This window comes from Arabidopsis thaliana, chromosome 4 (genome assembly GCF_000001735.4).
Source record: "Arabidopsis thaliana chromosome 4, partial sequence".
Classification (NCBI taxonomy): Eukaryota; Viridiplantae; Streptophyta; class Magnoliopsida; order Brassicales; family Brassicaceae; genus Arabidopsis; species Arabidopsis thaliana.
In genome coordinates, this window is record NC_003075.7 from 12,128,772 (window position 1) to 12,145,018 (window position 16,247).

General features: G+C 38.5%; 4 protein-coding genes and 1 non-coding gene across 12 annotated transcripts; 3 read left to right on the forward strand and 2 right to left on the reverse strand.

Annotated features, from left to right (window-relative positions):
- Window positions 1-713: 713 nt before the first annotated feature.
- Window positions 714-5,438, forward strand: CRK8 (cysteine-rich RECEPTOR-like kinase; the record flags this gene model as incomplete). 3 transcript variants are annotated; one of them, NM_001341577.1, is made up of 9 exons in its annotated part: window positions 714-2,374; window positions 2,431-2,544; window positions 2,589-2,616; window positions 2,697-3,501; window positions 3,660-3,794; window positions 3,898-4,019; window positions 4,120-4,660; window positions 4,752-4,902; window positions 4,992-5,438. In NM_001341577.1, the coding sequence occupies 7 exons, from the start codon at window positions 714-716 to the stop codon at window positions 4,384-4,386; spliced, it is 3,132 nt and encodes a 1,043-aa protein (NP_001328701.1). The 3 variants fall into 3 exon arrangements, with proteins under 3 accessions (NP_001328701.1, NP_001328700.1, NP_001320039.1); NM_001341576.1 differs by lacking the exons at window positions 714-2,374; window positions 2,431-2,544 and having other exon boundaries at window positions 2,554-2,616; window positions 4,120-4,330; window positions 4,423-4,660; window positions 4,992-5,315; NM_001341578.1 differs by lacking the exons at window positions 4,752-4,902; window positions 4,992-5,438 and having other exon boundaries at window positions 4,120-4,410.
- A 763-nt stretch (window positions 5,439-6,201) lies between these two features.
- Window positions 6,202-8,025, forward strand: EP1 (receptor-like protein kinase-related family protein). Its single transcript, NM_118446.3, has one exon. The coding sequence runs from the start codon at window positions 6,434-6,436 to the stop codon at window positions 7,229-7,231; it is 798 nt and encodes a 265-aa protein (NP_194048.1). The 5' UTR covers window positions 6,202-6,433; the 3' UTR covers window positions 7,232-8,025.
- A 1,198-nt stretch (window positions 8,026-9,223) lies between these two features.
- Window positions 9,224-12,159, forward strand: CRK10 (cysteine-rich RLK (RECEPTOR-like protein kinase) 10). 3 transcript variants are annotated; one of them, NM_118447.3, is made up of 7 exons: window positions 9,224-10,234; window positions 10,355-10,492; window positions 10,576-10,694; window positions 10,788-10,998; window positions 11,091-11,328; window positions 11,465-11,615; window positions 11,692-12,151. In NM_118447.3, exons 1-7 carry the CDS (start codon window positions 9,400-9,402, stop codon window positions 12,007-12,009), a joined length of 2,010 nt encoding a protein of 669 aa, NP_567679.2. In that variant the 5' UTR covers window positions 9,224-9,399; the 3' UTR covers window positions 12,010-12,151. The 3 variants fall into 3 exon arrangements, with proteins under 3 accessions (NP_567679.2, NP_001328631.1, NP_001328630.1); NM_001341579.1 differs by having other exon boundaries at window positions 9,366-10,234; window positions 11,465-12,159; NM_001341580.1 differs by lacking the exons at window positions 11,465-11,615; window positions 11,692-12,151 and having other exon boundaries at window positions 9,366-10,234; window positions 11,091-11,460.
- On the reverse strand, window positions 12,128-15,087 carry CRK11 (cysteine-rich RLK (RECEPTOR-like protein kinase) 11; the record flags this gene model as incomplete). 4 transcript variants are annotated; one of them, NM_001341582.1, is made up of 8 exons in its annotated part: window positions 12,242-12,722; window positions 12,803-12,962; window positions 13,037-13,274; window positions 13,354-13,564; window positions 13,653-13,774; window positions 13,882-14,013; window positions 14,096-14,875; window positions 15,010-15,087. In NM_001341582.1, 7 exons carry the CDS (start codon window positions 14,703-14,705, stop codon window positions 12,426-12,428), a joined length of 1,770 nt encoding a protein of 589 aa, NP_001329690.1. In that variant the 3' UTR covers window positions 12,242-12,425. The 4 variants fall into 4 exon arrangements, with proteins under 4 accessions (NP_194050.2, NP_001329689.1, NP_001329690.1 ...); NM_118448.4 differs by having other exon boundaries at window positions 12,128-12,722; window positions 14,096-15,062; NM_001341583.1 differs by lacking the exon at window positions 15,010-15,087 and having other exon boundaries at window positions 14,096-14,705.
- A 384-nt stretch (window positions 15,088-15,471) lies between these two features.
- AT4G23205 lies at window positions 15,472-16,187 on the reverse strand. The gene is made up of 3 exons (NR_144114.1): window positions 15,974-16,187; window positions 15,666-15,846; window positions 15,472-15,566 (listed from the first exon to the last, which is right to left on the reverse strand). It is a non-coding gene; the product is annotated as an other RNA (non-coding RNA).
- Window positions 16,188-16,247: the final 60 nt, after the last annotated feature.

Here is a 16,247-nt window from a genome sequence, read left to right on the forward strand (position 1 = left end):
TCAATCTATTTCCGAGAAAGATATAAAATAAAAATATTGGAGTTGAATATTATTTAATAGGTTGATGATTATTCTGCTTGGCGCCGAGACTTTGGGTTAATAAGACAGCACAGTTAAACTTCCTTGACAGACAAGTAACAAACGAACAGTTATTAAGTAAAAACAGTAATTACACAACCCTAGTTTGATTCAGAATCAGAACCAATCAACACGCTCAGTGGCAGGTTAACTTGTAAAGATTATCTTTGAATTTTTCTTTTAGGGCTCTTCCTTGTTTAACTTTACAACTGTGTATTAGATTTTTAAAGTCATTTTTTGAAACAAGGAACTTTACTTAGATCAGTCCCAATCTCTCTTTTCCTCACAATTTACGACATTTAAAAGAAAAAAAATCGCTTACATTGACTACTGACTTAGTCGTAACAAACCGTCGTATACTTCACGTTACTCAGTACTAGTCAGAGAGAGTATCATGGAAGCTCCACGATGAGAAACTCAAATCAAGGAACTCGAAAAAAACAAAACCATGTCTTCTCTGATCTTATTATGTATATAGTTTCAATGTAAATATTATGGTTTTGTATAGGTTTAATTGGAGTCTGTATAGGTTTGGTTTAGCTGGTTTAGAGGCTTTGGTTTAGGCCTGGTCAAATGTATATAAACCCACAATTGTATCTTTTACCAGATTAATGAGAATGAGATTGTTTACTAATATGGTATCTGATGCAGATGCTTCCACATCTTCATCTTCCATTGATATTATGCCTTCTGCTAATATTCAAAATGATGTCCCTGAACCTTCTGTTCACACATCGCATAGGAGAACACGAAAGCCTGCTTATCTTCAAGATTACTACTGTCATTCAGTAGCTTCTTTAACCATTCATGATATTTCCCAGTTTCTCTCTTATGAAAAAGTTTCTCCACTTTACCATTCTTTCTTGGTTTGTATTGCCAAAGCTAAAGAACCCTCAACCTACAATGAAGCGAAAGAATTTCTTGTGTGGTGTGGTGCTATGGATGATGAAATTGGTGCAATGGAGACTACTCACACTTGGGAAATCTGTACTCTACCTCCCAATAAGAAGCCTATTGGTTGCAAATGGGTGTATAAGATAAAATACAACTCGGATGGCACCATTGAACGTTATAAGGCACGGTTGGTTGCCAAGGGTTACACACAGCAGGAAGGTATCGATTTTATTGAGACTTTCTCTCCAGTCTGCAAACTCACATCTGTCAAGCTCATTCTTGCGATCTCTGCCATCTATAATTTTACTCTTCATCAACTGGACATTTCCAATGCGTTCCTTAATGGTGATTTGGATGAAGAGATCTATATGAAGCTTCCTCCTGGATATGCTGCTAGACAGGGGGACTCTCTCCCTCCCAATGCTGTGTGTTACCTCAAGAAGTCCATTTATGGGCTTAAACAAGCCTCCAGACAATGGTTTTTAAAGTTTTCTGTTACACTCATTGGTTTTGGTTTTGTGCAGTCCCATTCTGACCATACCTACTTCTTGAAGATCACTGCTACACTTTTCTTATGTGTCTTAGTGTATGTTGACGACATCATCATTTGCAGTAACAATGATGCAGCTGTTGATGAGTTGAAGTCCCAGCTGAAAAGTTGTTTTAAACTCAGGGATCTTGGCCCTTTGAAATACTTTCTTGGCTTAGAAATTGCTAGATCCGCTGCTGGCATTAACATTTGTCAAAGAAAGTATGCATTGGATCTTTTGGATGAAACAGGTCTCTTGGGTTGTAAGCCGTCTAGTGTTCCTATGGATCCCAGCGTCACTTTCTCTGCTCATTCAGGTGGTGACTTTGTGGATGCTAAAGCTTACAGACGTCTCATTGGTCGCCTCATGTATCTTCAGATTACTCGTCTTGACATCAGCTTTGCAGTCAACAAGCTCAGTCAATTCTCTGAAGCTCCTCGCCTTGCACATCAACAGGCTGTCATGAAGATTCTGCATTACATTAAAGGCACTGTTGGTCAAGGTCTGTTTTATTCTTCTCAAGCTGAAATGCAACTTCAAGTTTTCTCTGATGCTTCATTTCAGTCATGCAAGGACACTAGACGCTCTACAAATGGTTATTGTATGTTTTTGGGAACTTCTCTCATTTCCTGGAAATCCAAGAAGCAGCAGGTGGTCTCCAAGTCTTCTGCTGAAGCTGAGTATCGTGCTCTCTCTTTTGCTACAGATGAGATGATGTGGTTAGCTCAATTCTTCAGGGAACTCCAGCTTCCTCTCTCCAAGCCTACACTTCTCTTCTGTGACAACACTGCAGCAATTCACATCGCCACCAATGCAGTTTTCCACGAGCGCACCAAACACATCGAAAGTGACTGCCACAGCGTTCGTGAGAGGTTGGTTGCAGGTTTGTTCAAATTGATTCATGTTAATTCTCATTTACAACTTGCAGATCCGTTTACCAAGCCACTCTATCCTACTCCTTTCAAGCTTATGATGAGCAAGATGGGTTTACAGAGTATCTTTCTCCCATCTTGAGGGGGACTATTATGTATATAGTTTCAATGTAAATATTATGGTTTTGTATAGGTTTAATTGGAGTCTGTATAGGTTTGGTTTAGCTGGTTTAGAGGCTCTGGTTTAGGCCTGGTCAAATGTATATAAACCCACAATTGTATCTTTTACCAGATTAATGAGAATGAGATTGTTTACTAATAGATCTGTTTCATTTTCCTTTTCCTTTTCTCATTCCTCACTAGCTTCAAAGCTTCTGCTCAAAATCCTTTTTACCTAAATCATGATTGTCCAAATAGGACAACTTACTCAAGTAACAGCACTTACTCCACCAATCTCAAAACCCTTTTGTCCTCTTTTGCTTCCCGCAACGCCTCTTACTCCACCGGATTCCAAAACATCAGGGCGGGACAAACCCCCGACAGGGTCACCGGACTTTTCCTTTGTCGCGGAGACCTATCCCCGGAAGTTTGCAGTAACTGCGTTGCCTTCTCCGTTAACGAATCGTTAACTCGGTGTCCAAATCAGAGAGAAGCTGTGTTCTATTACGAAGAGTGCATACTCAGATACTCTCACAAGAATTTTCTATCGACAGTTACATACGAAGGAGAACTTATCATGAGGAACCCCAATAATATTTCTTCTATTCAAAATCAAAGAGACCAGTTTATAGATTTGGTTCAATCTAATATGAACCAAGCTGCCAATGAAGCAGCCAACAGTTCTAGAAAATTCTCTACGATAAAGACCGAATTGACCTCACTCCAGACTTTGTATGGGCTTGTTCAATGCACTCCTGATCTCGCAAGACAAGATTGCTTTAGCTGTCTGACAAGTTCCATCAATAGAATGATGCCACTTTTTAGAATTGGAGCAAGACAGTTTTGGCCAAGTTGTAATTCAAGGTACGAGCTTTACGCGTTCTACAACGAAACCGCCATTGGAACACCATCACCACCACCACTGTTTCCGGGGTCTACGCCTCCGTTGACATCCCCTTCAATACCTGGTGAACACTTTCTTTCTTCTTCCTCTGTTTTTTGCTCTGTTTACTATATCTTGAAATTAGTGATACCAATAGGGAAAGTTTTGTTGTTTTGATTGATTTTGGTATTTTTATACTTTCTGGCATTGTCTAATCTTAAGCCAATGATCTTTAAAAAGCAGGGAAAAGTGGGAATTCAACAGTGTTAGTGGTAGCCATTGTTGTGCTGGCTGTTCTGCTTTTCATAGCTTTAGTTGGTTATTGTTTCCTTGCACAGAGAACAAAGAAGACTTTTGACACAGCATCTGCATCGGAGGGTAAAGATTACTAACAATCTTAATTAGGTTTGATATATTAGTGGTCGTCATTCATCAGCCTCTTTAGCTGATTACTAAGACATTTGTTCTGTTTATTGTGCAGTAGGAGATGATATGGCAACCGCAGACTCACTACAGCTCGACTATAGAACAATCCAAACTGCAACAAATGATTTTGCAGAGAGTAATAAGATTGGTCGAGGTGGTTTTGGTGAGGTTTACAAGGTATACTATAATATCTTCAAGTACACCCTAGGTTAAGTACTTCGTATTGATTCTTTGATTGGATAACGAGATGATGCTGATTAAAAAGTTAAACGGATAGGGTACATTTTCAAATGGGAAAGAAGTTGCGGTGAAGAGATTGTCGAAAAATTCAAGACAAGGCGAAGCGGAGTTCAAGACCGAGGTTGTTGTAGTTGCCAAGCTTCAACACAGAAATTTGGTTAGGCTTCTTGGATTTTCATTACAAGGAGAGGAAAGAATTTTGGTCTACGAGTATATGCCTAACAAAAGCCTTGATTGCTTACTATTTGGTCTGTTGCATTTCAATGATTCTTTGACCATTAATCTTGAAACTTGGGGTTGCTAATCTCAAGATTTAACTGTAATCCATGGATTTGCACAGACCCTACAAAGCAAACTCAGCTGGACTGGATGCAGCGATACAATATCATTGGAGGAATTGCTCGGGGGATTCTATATCTTCATCAAGATTCACGGCTCACAATCATACACCGTGACCTTAAAGCAAGTAACATTCTCCTAGATGCGGATATAAATCCGAAAATTGCAGATTTTGGAATGGCTAGGATCTTCGGATTGGACCAAACCCAGGATAACACAAGCCGAATAGTTGGTACCTAGTAAGTGTTCCACCTAACATCTCATACGTTAAAGTTTGTTGGAAATTTTATTTTGCCAACATATATACTAAAGTTTTGTTGTGGATTCCAGCGGTTACATGGCTCCCGAGTATGCGATGCATGGCCAATTCTCAATGAAATCTGATGTCTATAGCTTCGGAGTGTTAGTTCTTGAGATTATAAGTGGTAGGAAGAATAGTAGCTTCGACGAGTCAGACGGCGCACAAGACTTGCTCACACATGTAAGTTTTTAGGCAATCAATATATACCTCTCTTACATTACAACACGTAACGTTAGTAGCTAGAACTGATTTATTGATTGATATTCTAGACTTGGAGGCTTTGGACTAACAGAACAGCATTAGACCTCGTGGATCCACTTATAGCAAATAACTGCCAGAATAGCGAAGTGGTTCGATGCATCCATATCGGTCTTTTATGTGTTCAAGAAGATCCTGCAAAGCGTCCGACAATATCAACCGTTTTCATGATGCTCACTAGTAATACTGTGACCTTACCAGTGCCTCGGCAACCAGGGTTTTTCATTCAAAGTAGTCCCGTAAAGGACCCGACTGATTCAGATCAGTCTACCACGACCAAGTCTACTCCAGCATCTATTGACGATGAATTGATCACTGATTTATATCCGCGCTAAATATGATGTTTACCTTCACGGTTGTAATGAAGTTTAAGCATATATTTTCATATTTCTAGGTGTGATCAACCCAATAAATTGTTTAGTTTTGATTTGGTTTGTTAAAACCATATGTGTACTTTGTTTTGATTTTTTATTAAAGAATAATTAGATATGGAGAGAAATGAGAAATGGAGAGAACACTTAGAATGTTGGCAATTGGCATTAAAGTTTGGTCCATTCTAAAAATTTGGCCAATCCAAAATCTGTAACTTTGGATTTCATTTCAGCGTCTATGAGGATATTACCTGCTTTGAAGTCACAATGTCTGATTGAGAGTCGTGAATGATGAAGATATATAATCGCTTTAGCAATACCTCCAATGATCTTGTACCTTCTGATTTGGGAACAGAGGGAAAACAGAGTAATGTGGGAAGGTGATTTACATGATTTGTAAAAGTAGTAAAATAAATGAAATGTGAAACCATCTAGCACGTCAAAGTTTTTTCTTTTCTTACTTTGTTATAAACTAACTAACTAATACAATTTTTTGAAAGTCAAAGTCACCTATATGATGAACATCAACTTTTATTGTTATTCAAATGTTAGACTAAAACACGTGGAAGTGACAACCAGAGAAAATAGATTTATAAATTTTCTATGTTTTGACGTCTATCAATCTATTTCCGAGAAAAATATGGGTTGGAATTGAATATTATTGAAGTGAGGTTGATGATTATTCCGCTTGGCGCCGAGACTTTGGGTCAAAAAGACAGCACAGTTAAAGTTCCTTACCAGACAAGTAACAAACGAACAGTTATAAGTTAAAACAATAATTTCACAACCCTAGTTTATTCAGTTTGTAGCCCTAATTAATTTTCTTACTCAAAAAGTTTAGTTTCACTAAATTATTGTCGAGATATCAGTTGCTTGTAATCTTATTCATAAAACAAAATAGGTTATTTCAACAAGGCCTTTTCCAATAATTTGACTTTTGTTGTTAATAAAAAGGAATGACATAAAAAAAAATCGTTTACATTGACTTTGATTGATGACTTATGGTCGTCACAAACTATTCACGTTAATAAATGGAAGCTGCATGATGTGAAACTCAAATCAACGAAGTCGAAAAAAACACCATGTCTTCTCTGATCTCTTTTATCTTCCTTTTCCTTTTCTCATTCCTCACTAGCTTCAAAGCTTCCGCTCAAGATCCTTTTTACTTAAATCATTATTGTCCAAATACGACAACTTACTCAAGATTCAGCACTTACTCCACCAATCTCAGAACCCTTTTGTCCTCTTTTGCTTCCCGCAACGCCTCTTACTCCACCGGATTCCAGAACGTCACGGTGGGACAAACCCCCGACCTGGTCACCGGACTTTTCCTCTGCCGCGGAGACCTCTCGCCGGAAGTTTGCAGTAACTGCGTTGCCTTCTCCGTTGACGAAGCGTTAACTAGGTGTCCAAGTCAGAGAGAAGCTGTGTTCTATTACGAGGAGTGTATACTCAGATACTCTGACAAGAATATTCTATCGACGGCCATTACAAACGAAGGAGAATTTATCTTGAGTAACACCAACACTATTTCTCCTAATCAAAGTCAAATAAACCAGTTTATAGTTTTGGTGCAATCTAATATGAACCAAGCTGCCATGGAAGCAGCCAACAGTTCTAGAAAATTCTCTACGATAAAGACCGAATTGACCGAACTCCAGACTTTGTACGGGCTTGTTCAATGCACTCCTGATCTTACAAGTCAAGACTGTTTGAGATGTCTGACAAGATCCATCAATAGAATGCCACTTTCTAGAATTGGAGCAAGACAGTTTTGGCCAAGTTGTAATTCAAGGTACGAGCTTTACTCGTTCTACAACGAAACTACCATTGGAACACCATCTCCACCACCACCACCGTCGCCAAGCAGAGCAAATTGATGTGCTGCTTTTTACGTCGAAGTTTTGGCCAAGTTGTAATTCGTTTTGCTCTGCTTTACAAATTGACGTGTTGCTTTTTCTCTGCGTTTAAAATTGGTATCATCGAAATAAAGTAACTCAGTTTCTTACAATCAAAGAGATAAGGATTGTGAAGCAGCTAATGAGTCTTCTTATTTTGTCTTTACTTCAGTCTTCTCGTCTTTGATAGTGAATTGCTCATCTAGCTTTCTTAATCTTAGACTTGGTCAATGTTTTGGCTTTTCTCATACTAAACCAATTAATACATAAAATATTTAATTTATTTTCTATTACAATTATCTAGATATTTTTAGCTACACGTGATTGAAACGTGTCTCAAGCTACACCAACGCTCTTCCTCACAAACTGAATTCGTCGTCGATAGTGGTTGCTCTTGCTATCTTGATGTTTACTTCGTCTGATCGTTGAACTGGCCCGCTGCAACATTCTGAGTGTTCCAAGTGATTATTCTAGTTGTGCGTAACACCGTAACAGTAAAAATGAGCTAAGGAAAGCGAGATGCAAGGGAGAACCAACAGAAGCATAAGTTTTTCCTCTGTTATTACTAATGGAAAAAAACTTTCTTTTTCATTTTCTAATTCCTTGTCAGATTTCTCAGCTTCTCTTCTTTTTGTTTTGTGTAAGACTTGGTCGGAGTCTTAGATTACGCTGATGATTAAAAACTACTAAAAAAGAAAAAAAAAAGAATATTACGCAAATGTTCTCGATGCATTGACCAAGTCCTCTTCTGGTTCTGGCTCCATTTTCACATGCAGGCCCATAACCAATTTTAACGAGATTTGTTGCATGAAAAGCCGATTGTTTTTCCTTGGCAGTAACGAAAAAAAATTAGTTACTTTTTAAAAACTAGGGTTTTGAATAATATCATTAAAATCAAATAGAACGAACTAGGGTTTTGGCATCATACACCGCCTCATTCAATTATTAACAAAGCTGAGTCTTCTTCACGGAGAAATCACGGCTGAGCTAGGTCTCATATACCTTGCATCAATATCTTGGGCCTTTACTAGGATCGGAGATACATCAAACATAAAATACTTCTCGGTTTTATTTTCTCTTTCCTTATGTATATGTGAATGCCTTTAAAAATTTTGATTGCCTTTTTTCTCGTTTTGGAATAGTCATGAGAAGCTGAGAACCAAAAAGGAAATATTTCTCACCTTTGCAACTAGCTAGATGGAGCTTATGGATGCAAAATTCGTTTTAAAACACATTGTATTCGGATGATGTCAAAATATTTCACATTCATATAGCAAATTCATGTTTATATATTCCGATATTAACTTTAAATATTAAAACTTATATGCTGTAGATTCATATCCGGGTGAAAACACGAAAGGACTTATGATGGAACCATTATATGGAACGACGTCATGTGGAATATCAAGTTATTTAACTTCTCGCGAGTAAGACTATAAAAAGTAATAGAATAATTAGTAACTAACAATATCAGATAACGATAGGCAGATGATTTGGTAATACTATTTTAGTATCACTACATCACAATAACCATACTAGCATATACGATATACAAATTAATAAATTATCGTGCTTAAAACAAAAACCTATTATCAACCAATAATTTCTTCGCATCAGTGGCGACAATTTTTTCAGCCCCAGAATGATTCTTTGAAGAATAGTCAACAAAGATTCCTAATTTCAACAATTCTGTTCAAGGAAAAGTACGAAACAAATTCTACTGCTAGCTAGTTTCTCTCATGTATATCTAAATTCTATTACTAGTAATTAAGATCTTTGAAATCATGCCAACTGCTACATTTATTTTCTCTTGAAAATCCCAACTACCTTTTTTTTGATCAAAAAAAAAAAAGACTTTAGAGTTCAAAGCTTGAATTTAGAGTTATTATGTTTTAAATTTTGACAGTTTTGATAATTTTCTTCATTTTAAAATGATTTTATATTTTCCGTAATTTTTTTCTATATTTCATATATTAAAAAAATAAGTAATGGATTAGTAGCTAAACACAAGAAGTTGGACAAGACCCGACAATTTAATACGAGACGCGTTGACCTTGACCTTGACTTTTCGTCAGCACAAAACGTTATCTACGGTAGTCACTGAGAGAGAACAAACAATCAAATTTGTTTCATATATCACTCAAAGCTTGATGAGAAGAAACACAGATCAAGAAAGCCCAATTATGTCTTATTACTCCTCTTTCTTCTTCCTTTTCCTCTTCTCCTTTCTCACGAGTTTCAGAGTTTCTGCTCAAGATCCCACTTACGTATACCACACCTGTCAAAATACGGCAAATTACACAAGTAACAGCACTTACAACAACAATCTCAAGACCCTTTTGGCTTCTCTTTCTTCCCGCAACGCTTCCTACTCCACCGGATTCCAAAACGCCACCGTCGGCCAAGCTCCAGACAGAGTCACCGGACTTTTCAACTGCCGTGGAGATGTCTCAACGGAAGTTTGCCGTAGATGCGTCTCCTTTGCCGTCAACGACACCTTAACTCGGTGTCCTAACCAGAAAGAAGCCACACTTTATTACGATGAGTGTGTACTTAGATACTCTAACCAGAATATTCTCTCGACACTAATAACCACCGGTGGAGTTATCTTGGTTAACACCCGGAATGTGACATCTAACCAACTAGACCTGTTAAGTGATTTGGTTTTGCCTACTCTGAACCAAGCCGCCACCGTAGCCTTGAACAGTTCCAAAAAATTCGGTACGAGAAAAAACAATTTTACTGCGTTGCAGAGTTTCTATGGACTGGTTCAGTGCACACCTGATCTCACGAGACAAGACTGTTCGCGTTGTCTCCAACTGGTCATCAATCAAATACCTACTGACAGAATTGGTGCAAGAATTATTAATCCGAGCTGTACTTCAAGATACGAGATCTACGCGTTTTACACCGAATCCGCCGTTCCACCACCACCACCACCACCGTCAATTTCTACTCCTCCAGTTTCAGCTCCTCCGCGATCTGGTCAGAGCTCTGTTTTTTTCCTCTGTTTTTTTTTTTTGCCCTGATTTCTTGAAATTGGCAAAACCAATATAGAGAGTTTTCTTCTATCTGATTTTTAAGCAAATAATCTTTGAAATGCAGGAAAAGATGGGAATTCAAAGGTGTTAGTGATAGCCATTGTTGTGCCTATTATAGTGGCTGTTCTGCTTTTTATAGCTGGTTATTGTTTCCTTACAAGAAGGGCAAGGAAGAGTTATTACACACCATCTGCATTTGCTGGTAAAGATTTCAAGTGATAAACGATCTTTAATGTCAATGCTCAGCTTGTTTTTCCTGCTTCAAAGACTTTCATTGTGTAACAGGAGATGATATCACAACAGCAGACTCACTACAGCTTGATTATAGAACAATTCAAACTGCAACAGATGATTTTGTAGAGAGTAATAAGATTGGTCAAGGTGGATTTGGTGAGGTTTACAAGGTAAATTATAGTTCCCTTGAGCTGTGTTTTTTTTTTCTTGAAATTTTAAGCCAACACTTTTGGATAATGGGATGATGCTGATGAAAACAACAGGGTACTTTATCGGATGGGACTGAAGTTGCGGTGAAGCGACTATCAAAGTCATCAGGACAAGGTGAAGTAGAGTTCAAGAACGAGGTTGTTCTTGTTGCAAAGCTACAACATAGAAATCTGGTTAGACTTCTTGGGTTTTGTCTAGACGGAGAAGAAAGAGTACTGGTCTACGAGTATGTGCCCAACAAAAGTCTTGATTACTTCCTCTTTGGTTAGTTGCATTTAATGCTTTGTTTCAATGATTCTTGATACTTGGGGTTACGAATGTTTAGAGATCTCATTGTGATTTATGGATGTGGACAGACCCTGCAAAGAAAGGCCAGCTGGATTGGACTCGACGATACAAGATTATCGGTGGAGTTGCTCGAGGGATTCTGTATCTTCATCAAGACTCACGACTCACAATCATACACCGTGACCTCAAAGCCAGTAACATTCTCTTGGACGCGGATATGAATCCTAAAATTGCAGATTTTGGAATGGCTAGGATCTTTGGATTGGACCAAACCGAAGAGAACACAAGCAGAATAGTTGGTACCTAGTAAGTCTTCCTCATAACTTCTCATAAGTTGAAGTTTTCTGAACATTCTTTTGTTAACATAGTTTTTGTTGTGGGTTTATAAGTTGAAGTTTTCTGAACATCCTTTGGTTAACATAGTTTTTGTTGTGGGTTACAGTGGTTACATGTCTCCCGAGTATGCAATGCATGGTCAGTACTCAATGAAATCTGATGTCTATAGCTTCGGAGTGTTAGTTCTTGAGATTATAAGTGGCAAGAAGAATAGCAGCTTCTACCAAACAGATGGTGCACATGACTTGGTCTCATATGTAAGTTTTAAACCTATCAAGTTCCATATTTACCTGAACATAGTTGCAAGTGTTGATTGATTGAATAATATTCTAGGCTTGGGGGCTTTGGAGTAACGGGCGACCATTAGAACTCGTGGATCCAGCTATTGTAGAAAATTGCCAAAGGAATGAAGTTGTTCGATGTGTCCATATCGGTCTTTTATGTGTTCAAGAAGATCCTGCTGAGCGTCCGACGTTGTCAACCATTGTTCTGATGCTCACTAGTAACACTGTGACTTTACCCGTGCCACGGCAACCCGGTCTTTTCTTTCAGAGTAGAATTGGAAAAGACCCGCTTGATACAGATACAACGAGCAAATCTCTTCTAGGGTCTGTTGACGATGCATCCATCACAGATATACATCCTCGATGATGATGAGTTTTTCCCTTCATACCTGATTCCTGAATCTATTGGTGTTGAAAATAAGTTAAAAACTTCTTTTGTTATAGAATGTTTGTATTGTAATTGTAACCACAAGCAAGTATAAGATATATACCATTTACACGTTTCTCCATGAAGACGTAACAGTGACTTTTCCCTCCAAATTAAGCTTACACAACGATCTAGCAGGTAATTTGATTCAGCATGAAGAGAGTAAAACCAGTAATCGAGAAACGATTCTTAAAGAACTGTGAACTGTTCATAAGCATTTTACAGTGGACACTGTACAACATACAATTACAGATAAACCTGCTATGTTTCTTATGTCCGTGGACAAATAATATAAATGTCATCTGACCATTTTTCTGTTACAACTTTTAAGCTATGATGAGGAACCACATCAATTTTTACGAACTAAATGAGGAAGACTTGCTTGTATACTGATCAGACTCTGATCCTTCAGATACCAGTTTCAGTTGCCTGCTTCGTGGGAAAAATCCCGGTAGGCGAGGCACTGGTAGAGTAATTGTGTTACTAGTCAGCATTAAGATGATTGTTGATAACATTGGACGGTCTTCTGGATTTTCTTGAACACATAACAGCGCGATATGGATGCACCTAGTGACTTCATTACTCTGATAATTCCTTCCAAAAGTTGGATCCACCAGCTCTAATGGTGACTTGTTTCTCCAAAGCCTCGAAGCCTAATACAATGAACAATTAAGTACCTTGGTCATATGTTTTAAAATGTTAAATTGTTGAAAGTTGAGGACTTTATGCTCACATAAGTGACCAAGTTTCCTGCAGTACTAGTTTCATCCATCTGGTAGACGCCGCTGTTTTTCTTGCCGCTTATAATCTCAAGAACTAAGACTCCAAAGCTATAAATGTCAGATTTCATGGAGTATTGACCATGCATCGCATACTCGGGAGACATGTAAGCGCTGAAAAACATACAACACGGGTTAATATGCAATAGAAAATGGTTTAGTGTTCAGCTACTACGAGCAGAACTTACTAGGTTCCAGCAATTCTGTTCGTGTTTCCTTGAGTTTGCTCCACTCCAAAAATAGTTGCCAATCCAAAATCTGCAATTTTTGGGTTCATGTCTGCATCTAAGAGAATGTTGCTGGCTTTGAGGTCACGATGTATGATTTTGAGCCGTGAATCTTGATGAAGATATAGAATCCCTCGAGCAATTCCTCCAATGATCTTGTATCGCCGGGTCCAGTCTAGCTGACTTTGCTTTTCCGGGTCTGCACATATCGACAATCAATCAGTATAAAGCTGAAGCAGGATCCTTTGAATAAGAAAAATTATTGACAGGAACCATACCGAAAAGAAAGTAGTCAAGGCTTTTGTTGTGGACAAATTCATAGATCAGAATCTGTTCCTCTCTTTCCAAACAGAATCCAAGAAGTCTAACCAGATTCCTATGTTGAAGTTTTGTCACAAGAACAGCCTCGTTCCTGAACTCCCTTGTGCCTTGTCCTGACTTTTTCGACAGTCGCTTCACAGCTACATCAGTTCCGTTAGAAAGCTTACCCTACGTACAATGAATGAAACAAACATTGTTGGTTATTTCCATAAACCAATATGAACTTAGAAAAAATGGAAAACAGAGACCTTGTTACCTTGTAAACCGCACCGAATCCACCTTCACCAAGCTTATTACTTGTTGAAAACTTGTTAGTTGCGGCTTCAATTGTCTTAAAATCGTATACCAATGAATCTGTAGTTGAAATATCACTTTCAGCTGCAAAGAATGGGTGTATTAGTTTCGTGTTTCCCGTCTTGGCTACGGGAGTATACATGCTGATAACGAAAGGAAACAATAAAGAGGTAAAACACAAAGAAACTAACATTCAGTCTTAGTTCTTTGGTAGGATTTTCTTCTCCGGAAAAGAACAAATCCTAAAACCAGCAGTATCAAGATGGCAATAACAGTGGGAACGGTGATCGCCACAACAACTCCAGCTGAGATTCCTTTGCTATCTTCTCACAACACATAGAAAAACAATGTCATATATTTAAGTTTTTTTGTTACAATGATAGTTTTCTCAGGTGGAAGACTAACCATTGTTGGTCGGGTTGTCCTGATCACCTGCAGGTTGTGGCACAGTCACAGGAGGTTCTGGAGGAGGAGAAGCCACCGTAAGATTATCAAAAGCGTTAGAATATGTATACAAATCCCACCGCAAAAAGCAGCTTGGCCGCATAACAACACCTCCTCGCTTCTGGCTACAGCACGACTGATAGTCAATTGCGCTTTGTCGCAGACAGTTTTCACAATCACCGGAGGAAAGATCCGGCGTGCATTGCATCAATGCATATATATTCAGGAGAGGTGTCAAGACTGCTGAATCAGCTGAGTAATGGTTATCACTTGAAGAAGGTGTGCTTTTTGCTGTGGAAGCTGCAGAAATCATACGACCCATTAATCCTTCCCATATTTTCGTAAACTCTGTTAGATTTGAGTCTAGGTCTCCAGTGTTGGTGAGCCAATTTCGCGGGTTCAGATCAGCAGATCCTGAGAAAGAAGTGTTGGAGTAGCGCACATAGCAAAGCGTTGGCTCACCTGGCCATGAATACGCCTCTGTTTGGTTAGGACAATTCTTTAAAAAAAATTCAGACTCTTTCTTGATACAATCAGAACAGTCTTCTGAAGTTGATCCTGGGATGCACATCCCTATTGCGTAGACACGGTTCGGTTGTTGTCCTATGGAACCGTTGTAGTATAAGCCGTCTTGGTCCGTGACATTTGAAGGAAGAGAAGAGAGGATGAGACGGCGATTTACGTCGTAAGTACCGTTGGGTCTGAAAGTCCCCTTGTCCGTCGTGCATGTTTGTGCTGAAACTGAAGCAACACCAAAACTTATGAAGAAAAAACAGAGGACTGAAAACAAACTCCTCTGCTTCATTGTTTCTTGAAGATTAAAGCAAAAGCTAGATCTTTGTGTTTAGTGTTTGACGCATCTGTACGTTTCTTACCAGTTTAAACAAGCAAAATCGAAGCTTCTCTCCAAAATTTTCAAATATTGAATTCGTCAAATTGATGACAGTGGTCCTGAAACCTACAAATATGGTCACGAAAACGAGTGTCAAAAGTCAAAGTCAATGTCAAAAGCTAAAAGTCAATAATATTTTCTTTGTTCACATTATATAATAAGGGGGTTGTTGAATATTGATTGGAATGTTGACTCAGATAATGACATAAAGGATAAAGTATTCATAGAATCAAACCCAGTGACGCAGAGGCAGATGGAGAGGAACAAGAAAAGTATTGGGCTAAAGTGTCAGTGTCATTAATTTCACAAATAAACCGGCTTTTGTCATAGGCTGCTCAGCACATTCCCAGACTATACATATACATTTGGCAATCAAAGCATTGTAAAAGCCTAAAAGAAAAAAACAGAAGATTAGCATACCTTTTTTCGTTGTGTTCTGTTCGTCTCAATTTATAGCCTAATCAGTGTCTCTTGGGTTGAGTCATGTAAGAATGCGTACATATGAATCACGCCGAAACCAGAAGAACATGTCGTAATTGGCTGAAACAGAGTAGCAACGAACCACTAGTGTGAGTAACAACAGCAACAATTGAGTCCAAATAGAATGCAAAATATTTCATAACAAAGGGCTGATATTACAGTGTAGACATTGATAGAGTTTGTTTATAACTTCGAGCCAGTCTACAAACAGATAAAACACCTAAACATGGCTTCTGACTGTTTCAATTATCTTCAACGAGGTTCCAGATCTGTAATGGTTACATCATTGATAGTTTGGGAAGTGGGCCTGTTTGCAGACTGGCTCGACCTCCAAAGCTGGCTGTACATAATTTAATCATCAAATCATGAACACACATATTTACCAAAGCTTATAAATAAGGACACAACAGATTAGTGATAGAGGTCTATCAAATTGATGCAGTATTATCCCATGTTTGCTCTCTTACCCCAAATAAGCATCGGAGACGGATTACATTTCCCACCGGAAAACGCAGTTGGCCCGGAGCCCTTAGCTAAATCGTGATTATGCCATTAAACACATCAAAATCTAACAAAAGAGCACAAACAAATCCGATAATCAATATCATTAAACGCCATTAGAACCAGAATGCTAAACCCTAAATCCGAGCTCAGAAGAATGCGCAAAGGCTGATTCCGACGAAGAGAGTGAAGAAGAAAAGTCGGTAATAGCGTTTGGTTTCCGGTTCATATGGTATAGGT

Coding starts and splice junctions, on each gene's coding strand:
- EP1 (NM_118446.3), top strand. CDS start 6,434: ATGTCTTCTCTGATCTCTTTTATCTTCCTTTTCCTTTTCTCATTCCTC.
- CRK10 (NM_118447.3), top strand. CDS start 9,400: ATGAGAAGAAACACAGATCAAGAAAGCCCAATTATGTCTTATTACTCC. Junction 10,999..11,090: donor TCTTGATTACTTCCTCTTTG/GTTAGTTGCATT, acceptor GGATGTGGACAG/ACCCTGCAAAGAAAGGCCAG. Junction 11,329..11,464: donor AGCAGAATAGTTGGTACCTA/GTAAGTCTTCCT, acceptor TGTGGGTTACAG/TGGTTACATGTCTCCCGAGT.